The 13,014-nt window shown below is 35.0% G+C and overlaps 1 protein-coding gene across 1 annotated transcript in view; it reads left to right on the top strand.

Annotated features, from left to right (window-relative positions):
- The window catches only part of MTREX (Mtr4 exosome RNA helicase), a 117,971-nt gene that overhangs the window by 32,589 nt on the left and 72,368 nt on the right, over positions 1 to 13,014 (top strand). The window contains exons 7-14 of the mRNA XM_003827367.5: positions 1,323 to 1,413; positions 2,973 to 3,097; positions 4,164 to 4,262; positions 4,736 to 4,838; positions 6,656 to 6,787; positions 9,214 to 9,293; positions 10,564 to 10,674; positions 12,797 to 12,898. Of these exons, the coding sequence (XP_003827415.1) occupies positions 1,323 to 1,413; positions 2,973 to 3,097; positions 4,164 to 4,262; positions 4,736 to 4,838; positions 6,656 to 6,787; positions 9,214 to 9,293; positions 10,564 to 10,674; positions 12,797 to 12,898 (843 nt within the window). The remainder of the gene's footprint in view (positions 1 to 1,322; positions 1,414 to 2,972; positions 3,098 to 4,163; positions 4,263 to 4,735; positions 4,839 to 6,655; positions 6,788 to 9,213; positions 9,294 to 10,563; positions 10,675 to 12,796; positions 12,899 to 13,014) is intronic.

The raw sequence follows: 13,014 nt of genomic DNA, 5'->3' as shown, positions 1-13,014 counted from the left end.
TACATTTCTAAATGACCATACTTTATTATTTGTCTCATAGATACATTTTTTTCTTCAGGTATTTTTAAAGTTTATTTCTGTCAGTGACATGAAAATATTTTACTGGTTTTATGTACATAGTTTTAAGGATTTGAATATATAGTAATAGTGACTCTTCATTTCATGTGACTTTGCCTTCTTCTATATCTAAGTGTTGATACAAGTAGATGAGTAACTGATTGTTATTTATTTATTTATTTTTTGAGATGGAGTCTCGTTCTGTCTCGCAGGCTGGAGTGCAGTGGTGCAATCTCTGCTCACTGCAAGCTCCGCCTCCTGGGTTCACGCCATTCTCCTGCCTCAGCCTCCCGAATAGCTGGGACTACAGGCGCCCGCCACCATGCCCAGCTAATTTTTTGTATTTTTAGTAGAGACGGGGTTTCACCGTGTTAGCCAGTATGGTCTCTATCTCCTGACCTCGTGATCTGCCTGCCTCAGCCTCCCAAAGTGCTGGGATTACACATGTGAGCCACCGCTCCCAGCCAAGTAACTGATTTTTTAGAGTGCAGTATTATGTTTACCTTCTTCCCATAATTGCAGTTAAGTTTTGCATATACTTAGAATATCTTAAGTTTTGGACATGATTAGTTATCTTTACTAAGTATTTTTGTACATACTTTAATTATATCTTTGCATTTAACCCCAAGGATATGGTATAATGGTGAGCATAAATTAGCTTCTGATTTGGAGAACCAGCCAAAAGCATTGCTCACTTTTCATTTTGTCGCCTCATGGAAGTTTATTTTCCATTTTCAAAACTTTCTTTCATCTGTGGAAGGTTTTCATTAACTCCAAAAATTAGGGTAACAGTTGCCAGGAAGTATCCATGTTGCAAGAAAACGAGGCAGAAAAAATGGGCAAACAGTCAGGGATGATCCAGTGTTTTGAATAGAGGATAATTTAAGTTGTACTTATGTTTTAGAAAGTATGAATCTTGGGACGGTGCTGTGTATAGAAGGAAGTTGCATCATGTTCTAGACATATGGAGAGTAGGGGTGATAATTCTCTCTGTGGATTGTATCTGATTAGTAACTGTTTAGAAGCCATTTACTTTGCTTTTTATGAGAAAAGGAATATACAATATAATATACAACAATGTGATATTGAATATTACTTTTGTTAATATTTGTTAAATAGTAAGTTCTGTAACCCCTTAAAATTATTTTAATATTTCCATTTAATAAAGAATATCCATAATTCCTTGTTGGAAAAAACAACTTTTCTCTAACTATTAGCTGTTATGTCAGAATCCAACTAAATACATTTTTTACTTTTTTCTTTAGATTTTGAGAAGTATGCTTTACAGAGGTTCCGAAGTTATGAGAGAAGTTGCTTGGGTTATATTTGATGAAATTCATTATATGAGAGATTCAGGTATATTCAGTGTTGAAATGTATATCATGTATTTCCCTTCAGAATGACATTAGGAATTTTGAGCAAGTTATTGTTAAACTTTGCTTCTAGTTTTTGTGTGGCTAGGGTTCTAATAAACTGTTGTTTCTTTATTTTTATTTACCTATTTATTTTTGAAACAGAGTTTCACTCTTGCCTAGGTTGAAGTGCGTGATCCTAGGTAGGATCCTAGGTAGGATCATGGTTCGCTGCAGCCTTGATCTCCATCTCAGTCCCCCAAGTAGCTGGAACTACAGACGTGTGCCACCATGTCTGGCTAATTTTTATTTATTTTATTAGTAGAGATGGCGTCTCACAACGTTGAGCAGGCAGGTCTTGAACTCCTGGACTCAAGTGATCCTCCCACCTTGGCCTCCCAAAGTGCTGGGATTACAGGCATGAACCGCACCCAGCCTTGCTTCTTTAAATAGTGGACAACATGATATTATTTTTCCATTAAGATTTCATTCAAGTACAGTTCTTTAATAGTAACTTTTGCTGGGTGAGAAATGCAAATTCAAATAAAGCAAAAGAAATTAAAAGATGGCGTGCTTCTAATAGCTCACCAGTAGAACTAATGTTACAGAATTTCTAAAACTTCTAGCTTGCAAAGTTAACTTTCCTGATTTTTATTTAGTTCAGTAACTATGAAATATGTGTTTATGGTAAAAAAAAAAAAAGTGAGGATTATGAAATAAAAATGAACAAAAAGAAAAACTTACAAATGCCCCTTACTTAGGCTGTTACGCTCTCGTAATGAAAAAGTAAGTATGCTTGGAATTTGTAGGGTGCTGGCAGGGCTAACATTAACAAACACATTGAAAAGTTAAATGTTTAATATGTACACGCTTAAAATAAGATTTAGTTTTTATTTAAACTAGCTCACTAAATCAGCCTGTATTTATGGAGAAAGTAATAGAATTTAAGAAATCATTTACCCTTTGAATATTTCACCCTTTCCAAATTTATAAAATTAAGCTCTTAACAGAGTTGTTTTGGTTTTAGAATCAGAAATCCTTTGTTGATTTGTCTATTCTAGGAGGGAAGCTGTCAAACTTTTTCCGTTTTAATAAAAAATGACTTACGGTTTTATCATTCATCAAGTCTTTCTTTCATCTCCAGAGGATCACAAGGATAATTTGGGTGAACGATGCCGTCTAGAATAGGAATAGTATCTTCTAAATGTGTTGCTATAACTTTCTACAAGTTAGTAACCATTACTTTTCAATGTGCAGTAGAAATACTGTTCCGCTGCCTTGTCATTGAGGCTCTTGTTAGGTTGTTTGGAAAGATTAACCCTGGAATTGCTCTTTGTAGGCTATTTCAGAGTACATTGTATTTATAGTGGTTTAGTCTACTAATTTTCTACTGGATAGATTAATGGTGAGAAATAGTTTTCAGTAAGGTTCTGTGGCTTAAAATATTCTTAAGTAAAGTCTGCATTTCTAACTATAAAGCTTCGGAGAATATAATTTTAGATATTATCACAGAGTGACACTGTAGTCCAACTATAGTCCAAAGTATATATTTATTTTTTTCAGAACGTGGTGTAGTATGGGAAGAAACTATTATTTTGCTTCCTGATAACGTCCACTATGTCTTTCTTTCGGCTACTATTCCAAATGCCCGACAGTTTGCTGAATGGATTTGCCATTTACATAAACAGGTATTTTTCCCTCCTTTTTTGGTGTCTTCAATATTCAAAATGTTACAGATTAGTCTTGCTTTACTCTCCCTTTGCTTTTCTCCTGATGTTGTCCAGAATAATAAAAAAAACATTTTAATGGTAAACTACTTCTCAAATCAAGCAGCTTTTCAAAATCAACTGACTGACTTTTTAGAAATGTTGATTTCTGAGCCCCATCTCAAACCCACTATATCTAAATCTCAGGTAATAGTGCCTTGGGAACTCCAATTTTAAAAATTCCCCAAGTTGATCTGATGATCTGCCAGGTTTGGAAACTACTGCATTTACTCAAATAGTTATCGATGAGTACACAGAATTTCCCCTAATGCCTTGGTGCCAGGAAAACCTGGGCATCTCTGGAGCATTTGATTTGATTTTTCTCATGTAAACACAGACTTTTTACTGACTTTCTGTTATTGCCTTTCTAGTCTGACTTTAGCGTCTGTATATGCTTGTAATAGGCATTTGTTTATGTATACTGAATTTATTCTTGCTTTTATTTTTCTGCCCTTAATTTTCCTTTACACTGATGTTCTCATGAACTTATCTGTTTATAAGCTCCCTGATCATGTTTTTATGGCATTCTCCCATATTGCTTCTGTAGGATAGAAAAATCCAATGGATCTTGGGGAGAAGCTAGATCAAGTGCTGCTTTATACTAAGGTTTTGAAAAGCCTGAGTGGGGCAGAAAAGTTCCATTTTACTTCATGGATCCTTTGTATCACCGTATACCTCCTCTATAGAAAAATAAGCATCTTTCCATAATTACAGCATTCCAGGGCTAGGTAATGGGTAATTGATGCTCAGGTCATCTATTTAGCCCTGGTTAGGGAATTGGTAAGTTGGGAAGATGGTAGTATAATTTCATAGACCTAATTTTTCTACATTTTTCTCTTGCCTGGGTTTTAGTGAATTTTTTGAAGTGTTTTCTTTTTGAAATGTTGAATTCATTACTTGATTTTCTTAAGATCTTTTAGGTTGGACTAAGATACAGTTTTATTTTGAGGAAATAAAATTTTGTATGTTTAATTCTTTCTTTTTACAGCCTTGTCATGTAATTTACACAGATTATCGGCCCACTCCATTGCAACACTACATTTTTCCAGCAGGGGGAGATGGCCTGCATCTTGTGGTTGATGAAAATGTAAGAGAGTAATTGTCCTTTTTAAATCTATAATGTCATACTTTATTGTTAATATCTTGTTGTTGTTGTTTTTAAATTGTGAATTAGAGAAGAATGGAAAAGATACATTTGTTTGTCTTAGTTTTAATCAATCGATCTTGATTTTTTTGTGTGTTTTTATTTCAAACATTATGTTTGAGACTTGTGTTTTTCTTATGCATGAATCAGATTTCCCTCCTTTCCCAGTATTTAAAAATACCTAGAGAATAGGGGTTCTGGACATGTTTCAGATATCTTATGTTTTGCTTTTCTTCATTTTTTATTCCTTCTTTTTCACCTTTTAATACCTCTTACCACAGATCATGTTTGGACTATTTTAGTGGCTTTCATTATTATACTAAATTATTTTTATTTGGGGAAGCCTTATGTATGAAAAATGTTTGAATTATGATTAAGTATTAGTGAAGTTACACAGAAAAAATTTGTGATTCCAGGGTGACTTCAGAGAAGATAATTTTAATACTGCAATGCAAGTGCTTCGAGATGCAGGTGATTTGGCCAAAGGAGACCAGAAAGGGCGGAAAGGAGGAACAAAAGGTAATTTGGAACTTTGCTTTGAGAGAATTTTACATGTAAATTGTATATTCAGATTACTCTGATATTTTTTGTCTTAGTTTTTTTTTCTCAAGCTATGTAAAGGTCTAGACGATATGTGATAAAATTGGATAAATATTTATCTTTTTTGTATGACATTAAGTATAATTTACATACTATAAAATTCACTCATCTAAGTATACAATTCAGTAGTCTTTAGTATATTTACAGAATTGTGCAGCCATCACCACTGTCTAGTTCCAAAATATTTTCATGAACCCAAAAAGAAACCCTGTACACATTAACAGTTATTCTCCCTTTTCCCCCAACCTTTCCCTTCTCATCCCGCAGACCTAGTTAATCATTAGCCTGTTTTCGATCTCTGTGGCTTTCCCTTGTCTGTGCATTGCATGTTTGGAGCAACTGGCTTCTTACACTTAATGTAATGTTTTCAAGGTTCGTTACTTTTAATTTTTTTTTTTTTTTTTTTTTTGAGACAGTGTCTCGCTCTGTCACCCAGGCCTGGAGTACACTGGTGCTGTCTTGGCTCATTGCAACTTCTGCCTCCTGGGTTCAAGTGATTCTCCTGCCTCAGCCTCCCAAGTAGCTGGGATTATAGGCACCTGCCACCATGCCTGGATAATTTTTGTATTTTTAGTAGAGACGGGGTTTCACCATGTTGGCTAGGCAGATCTCAAACTCCTGACCTGAAGTGATATGCCCATCTTGGCCTCCCAAATGATGGGATTACAGGTGTGAGCCACTGTGCCCGGCTAGTTTGTTCATTTTATGCTATATGTACCCATTCCTTTCCATGGTTAAATAACATTCCATTGTATGGATATACCACATTTTGTTTCTCCATTCATCATTGGATGGACTTTTGGGTTTTTCTGGTTTTTGACTGTTAGGAATGCTGTTGTAAACATTGATGCATGTACTATTTAATACAAGTTTTTGTGTGAATAGGTGTTTTCCTCTGGATATGTACCTAGGAGTGGAATTGCTGCGCCATGTGGAAAGTCTATGTTTCACCTTTTGAGAAATTGCCAAAGTATTTTCCAAAGTGGCTATACCATTTTACATTTCCTTCAGGAATGTGTGAGGGTTCCATTTTCTCTATATCCTTTGTATCACCGTACTCCTCCTCCATAGAAACAGAGGCATCTTTCTGTAATTACAGCATCCCTGGGCTAGGTAATGGGTAAATGAAACAGATTATGTATTTTGCCCTGATTTCCCATTTGGGAAGATGGTGGTATAATTTGATGGATCTAATTTTTTCACATATAATTTTTCCACGATACTTAGTATTGTATGTCTGATTATAGTCATCCTATTGAATGTGAAGTGGTATCTTAATGTGGTTTCAGTTTACATTTCCCTGGTGGCTACTGATGTTGAACATTTTTTCATGTGCTTATTGGCCATTTGCATATTCTTTCTCTATTTTAAAAGTATGTTTTTTTATTGTTGTTGTTGAATTATGATAGTTCTTTACATATTCTGGATACTAGACCCTTATCAGATAGATGATTTGCAAATATCTCCCCCCATTCTGTTTGAGGTTGTCTTTTTACTTTATTGATGGTATCCATGAAATCACAAAAGTTTTTCACTTTGATGAAGTCCAGTTCATGCATTTTTTTCCTTATGTTGGTTATGCTTTTGTTGTCATATCTAAGAATGCTTTGTCTAACCCACGGTCAGGAAGATTTATTCCTATATTTTCTCTTAAAAGTTTTATAGTTTTAGCTTTTAAATTTAGATCTGTGATCTATTTTGAGTTAATTTTGGTGTGTTGTTCACTGTTTTTGCAGGACCATCAAATGTTTTCAAAATTGTGAAGATGATTATGGAAAGAAATTTCCAACCTGTGATTATTTTCAGTTTTAGTAAGAAAGATTGTGAAGCCTATGCACTTCAAATGACCAAATTAGATTTCAACACAGGTACTACATCATTTCAGTATTATTTTAATGTTATGTGAAAATGAGCGTAAAATATATTTCTAGTAATATTTTTATCTGTTACATATTACTAGGATATGCCATTCACCTTACAGTTACAGCAGTACTCAGCACATTTGTAAAAGCTTTAAAGGCCTTTGACTTATACTTTCTTCCCTTTCTTCTCCTTTTATTGAAAGATATGAGTACATTGTTCTATTTAAAATTTGGAGAACCCTATGAAAAATATTAGAATCATGCCTTCTTATACTTTGTTACCGTAAACTCCTCAGTTATTGTGGCTCTCTATTTGACCACTTAAGGGTAGGTCTCATAGCTTGGTTAGACCACCTTCTATATAGAAAATACCATGCTTCATTCTCACTGAAGTCTAAACCAGTAAGACCTGCCCTTTGCTCAACTATTTTGTAATTCTCAATCAAAGTGATATAACTTCTAGCAAATCGGTAAATTATTCCTATACATTAATTGCAAAAGTAATTCACTTGAAGTCACACAGTTAAGACAGTAGCACAACCTGGCTGTCTTAGTCCATTTTGTGTTGCTGTGACAGAATAGCTGAGACTAGTCCATTTTCACGCTGCTGATAAAGACATACCCAAGACTGGGCAATTTACAAAGAAAATAGGTTTAATGGACTCACAGTTCCACGTGGCTGGGGATGCCTCACAATCATGGTGGAAGGCAAGGAGGAGCAAGTCACATTTTACGTGGGTGGCAGCAGGCAAAGAGAGGGAGCTTGTGCAGGAAAACTCCCATTTTCAAAACCATCAGATCTCATGAGACTTAGTCACTATCACGAGAACAGCACAGGAAAGAGACACCCGCATGATTCAGTCATCTACTGGGTCCCTCCCACAACACATGGGAATCATGGGAACTACAAGATGAGTTTTGGGTGGGGACACAGAGCCAAACCATATCACTAGGTAATTTATGAAAGGCAGAAATTTATTTCTTATAGTTTGAGAGGCTGGAAATCCAATTTGAGGGACCCAGCACATCTAGTGAGGGCCTTTTTTGTCGTGGAATCCCACAGCTGAAGACAGTAGGGCAGGAGAGCATGCAAGAGAGAGGGTGGGAGAAGGGGGCTGAACTCATCTTTTTATCAGGAACCCATACCAGTGATAACTAACCCACTCCTCTGATAAAGGCATTAATCCATTCATGAGGACTCTGTCTCTTAAAGGCCCTACCTCTCAACACTGTTTCATTGTGGATTAAGGGATCAGCACATTAACTTTAGGGGGACACATTCAAACCAAACCACTGGCCAAGAATTGCAGTGTGCTGAATACCAACCCGATTATCTTTCAACTCTGCCTTTTGCACATGTAATCCAGTACAGTGAAAAGTAAATAATATCTTAAGCCATCCAAATTTAAATTTCAGTTGTATTGTTTTCTTTATCAAGGCAGGTTTTGTTTTTTTATCTGTGCATTTTAAAGCTAATTCCTACTTTTCCATGAGTAAAAGTAACAAATGACAGATAGCTGACATAGCCTTCTAAAGCCACTAATAGTTTGTGTTTTTTTAAAGACTGAATTGTTCTGCCCATAAATGTTTTCTCTTATCTACAAGTGCCGAATAAACTTAAAGTTGCAGGGTTGCATACTGATTAACAAATATTTATTAAGTTTAACAAATGCTTAGTATATATTATTTGATAGACACTGTACAAGAAGGCAGTGCAATGGTTAAGAAAGAGCATGGGCTTTGGAATTGTTTTTCTCACAGTTAATAGTGGTGCTAATTATTAAAAACTAAGCTTCACTTTACTTAGTAGTAAAATGTAGATAATAATAGTTCCTGTGTCCTGTAATTGTTAGACTTAAATGTTGTATGTAAAGCACCAGATGTGGTTATTGTTACTATTTTTGTAAGATAGTACTTTTTTCATGAATTAAGTCTACTAGATATGTTTTGAAAGGCAGAGAATTATATTGATTATGTGGTAATTTTTATCTACTTTCTCCTTGACCATCTTAAATGCCACCTCTTTACTTTTGCTCTTTAAAGACTCTTTTTTTTTTTTTTTCTGAGATGGGGTCTCACTCTGTTGCCAGGACTGGAGTGTAGTGGTGTGATCATGGCTCACTGCAGCCTCAGCCTCCTGGGCTCAGGTAGTCCTCCTGCCTCAGCCTCCCAGGTAGCTGGGACTACAGGTGCACGCCACAATGCCTGGCTAATTTTTTTGTATTTTTTGTAGAGACAGGGCTTCGCCATGTTGCCCAGGCTGTTCTCAAACTTCTGGCCTCAAGCCAGCCACCTGCCTCAGCCTCCCTAAGTGCTAGGATTACAAGCTTGGGACACCATGCCTGGCCTTTAGATTCTTATTCTTTGTAATGTGTGAAGTTTGGTATCACTAACTCATTTTGATATTTCTGTACCCTTGAATTTTCTCCTAGATGAAGAAAAGAAGATGGTTGAAGAAGTATTCAGTAATGCAATTGATTGCTTATCCGATGAAGATAAAAAACTCCCTCAGGTGAGTTTTCAGTATCAGTAGATAAAAGTGTAGATAATAATAGATTGCATATATTCACTTTACATTGCTTGGTTTTATTACTCTATTGCACTTTTCACACACTGTAGCATATGGGTTGTGATATGCACTTAATGATACTTTGACTTTTACTTTAAACTTCAAAAAGGCAATAGGAAGAAAGATTTGCTGTCTGAAGGAACTTTTCTCTGAGAGCTAGTATGGTGTGAAAATTACTGCTAGTGTTCTCAGTATTACAGAATTTTTAATGCTAGTTTTAAGTCATTAACTTTTTTAATCCAGAAGGCTACCACATAAAATAAAAGAGAACAGTTACTGAAAATCATGTGTTTAGTGAGGAATTTAACATACCTACTTTGCCTTAATCCAGTGTATTTTTGCTTTGACTGTTGAAACAGCCTGGGAATTCCAAAATATGCTGATGCTTTTGTGCCACTTCCAGAGATTCTGATTTAATTGATCTGATGTACATTCTGGACATCAGAATCTTTTAAAGGCCCCCCAGGTGATTCTGCTGTGCATCCAGAGCTGAGAAATAGTGCTTTAGACTGGTATGAAAGTTTTATTGAGTGAAAAGAAACATTGGGAGATCATCATACTCTCCTTTACAGATGAATGCCTTGATTTGTAAGGGATTTTCCATAAGACTGTGATAACATGTTTCTTGCTATTTGAAAAGGGTATTTAATGTATAAACTTTTTTGTAGTTTTTCTTCCTGGCTGAATTATTAGTATCTAAGGGCTGAGCCATGTTTTTATACATCTTTGTCATAGCGCACTTCTAGTAGTAAGTATTTAATGGCGTTTGATAGATTGTTGAAAGAATTCTTCAATAATTGATTTATTTTTAGATTAAGTACATATTCATGTTAAATATGTGTTACAGTGATTTATTTTTTGGGGGTTTGAGTTGCCAGTATCTTTTAAGTTTATTTTCTACAGGCAAAAACTCTGCCCCTATAATGTGTAATTGTTTTTTGAGGAGATGAAGTGATGCTGGAAAATTTAAGACAGCAAAGCATTTGTAAAGTATACTTACTATATGCCTTTCCTATGAGCTTGGCCAGAATTATATTGAATTTAATAATCCGTGAGAATATAGGTTTGAGTTTTGCTTTTATTCTGGAAAGATATTATTAAGTTTCTTTAAAGAGAAAGCATTCTTTACTGTTTTTCTTAATTGAGTTTGTTTAACATTTTAAAAATCCTTTTCTCACATCATTATAAAATCAGTGTTATTCCAAAATCACAGGTAGAACATGTACTTCCTCTTTTGAAGAGGGGAATTGGTATTCACCATGGTGGTTTACTTCCTATTTTGAAAGAAACTATAGAAATTCTCTTTTCTGAAGGATTGATAAAGGTATGGTTTTATTTTTATTTTTTATGCCCCCATATCGTGTTGTATGAAGAGTTTGAAAATGAGAGAACATTGTTTATAGGCAATATGTGTGTTTTTAACAAGGCTTAATGAAATGACTTAAATAATGAACTTGATTTTTAAATATGATGTTATACTTAAATAAATCTTGAAGTGTAGGTAAAAAAAACCATTTGTTTCCTTTCTTCAAGAATGTAGTGGTGGCAGGGTACAGTGGCTCACACCTGTAATCCCAGCACTTTGGTAGGCTGAGGTAGGTGGATTACCTGAGGTCGGGAGTTCGAGACCAGCCTGACCAACATGGAGAAACCCCATCTCTGCTAAAAATACAAAATTAGCCAGTCATGGTGGCAAGCACCTGCAGTCCCAGCTACTAGGGAAGCTGAGGCAGGAGAATCACTTGAACCCAGGAGGTGGAGGTTGCAGTGAGCGGAGATCACACCATTGTACTCCAGCCTGGACAACAAGAGCAAAACTCTCAAAAACAAGAACAAAACCAAAGAATGTAGTGGTAACACTATTGGATACCACAGAATGTTGCAGAAGGTGTATTTAATTACTAAACCCGGGGTTGTAAACTTCTTTCTGCATACAGAATAAAAGGATTAGTTTAGAGAAGACAAGGAAATTGCTGGTTAGACTTAGGAAAGAGAGTTTTTTTAATATTCTAATTTAAACCAAAGAGCATCTGATTTACTTTTTTTAAATGATATTGATATTTATACCAAGAAATGGGATATTAAAAATGGGAAACAACATCAAAATGTAATCATAAGTCTATATATGACTCATACTTTTTTTTTTTTTTTTTGAGGCAGAATCTTGCTCTGTCACCCAGGTTGGAGTGCAGTAGCACCTCTGCCTCCTGGGTTCAAGCAATTCTCCTGCCTCAGCCTCCCAAGTAGCTGGGACTACAGGAGCATACCACCATGCCCAACTAATTTTTTTTTCTTGTTTTTTGTTTTTGGTTTTGTTTTGTTTTGTTTTTGTTTTTGTTTTTTTGTAGAGATGGGGTTTCACCATGTTGGCCAGGCTGGTCTTGAACTCCTGACCTTAAGTGATCCTCCCACCTCAGCCTCCCAAAGTGCTGGGATTATAGGTTACCATGCCCAGCCTCATACATTATGTTTAAAAATTATTAGAATTTTAAAAATCAAATGTGAGATTTATCATGAGAACCTCAGCACTAAGTAGAATATTTAAGATAAATTTACTTATCTTGAAGAACATATTTGAAGTCACTTAGATAATGAATTTTATACTTACTTAGATCCTGGTATGTCCCTTCTAGATTGTATATTTTGCTGAGCCCTACTTTTTAAGGATCTTTTAAAAAATACACAAGCAGTACTTGTTGGGTGTAAAATTCAAATAGAGCAGTTGTATGTAAAGTAAAAAAATGAAAGATCATCCCATCACTTGCCAGAAATATCTACTAGTATACATACAAATAATGCATTAGTCATTTTGTAAACAACAAAAAAAGTCATTATACTACCCCTATTATATAATTTCATCATATGTCAGATTCTTCTTCATTCTTTTTAATGAATGAATAGTATGCTATTGAGATGATGAACTAAAATATTTTTACTTCTTTCCTAGAGAATTTAGTACTTCAGTGACTTTACTTATACATATATCCTTTTGTACCTAAACCACTATTTTTGTTGGTCTTAGAAGTGAATTACAGAGTCAGTGATTCTAGTCTTCCTTGAGAGATCTTCTAATACTGAAGTGGTCCTCAAAATCACTGCGTCGTCAGTTGCAAAGGCCAGGAAATGTGTTCGTGTTTAGAAAAATATTCTATGACCTAAAACTTTGTTCGTAAGACCAGTGTGTATTCTCTCTAGTTGGCACTGTTAGAATTTAAGAAAGTCTGTTTTCCCTGAATTACCAAACTTCTGGGCTACGAGAGACATTAAATGTTAATTAATAATTTTATATATAAAATACGAAATAGGTTTGAGAACATATTGTTTGTTATTTTTGTAGGATCTCATTAACTAATTTTAAAGATTAATAATGCATTTACTTAAAAATTATAAAACCAGATTTTCAGCTTAAAATACATGTTTAATTATAGAATTACTTATTTACTTAGGCCTTATTTGCCACGGAGACCTTTGCTATGGGAATTAACATGCCAGCTAGAACTGTTTTATTTACAAATGCCCGCAAATTTGATGGGAAGGATTTCCGATGGGTAAGTAAAGCAATTCATATATCAAAATAATTTTTGTCTTTGTTATACTATAGATAACTGGCTTACATAGTCTTTGAGATTTTAAGTCCCACCTACTTAAGAACTTGAACCTGAGC

Source organism: Pan paniscus, chromosome 4 (assembly GCF_029289425.2).
Source record: "Pan paniscus chromosome 4, NHGRI_mPanPan1-v2.0_pri, whole genome shotgun sequence".
Lineage (NCBI taxonomy): Eukaryota > Metazoa > Chordata > Mammalia > Primates > Hominidae > Pan > Pan paniscus.
This window is presented reverse-complemented; position numbering and strand designations above follow the sequence as displayed.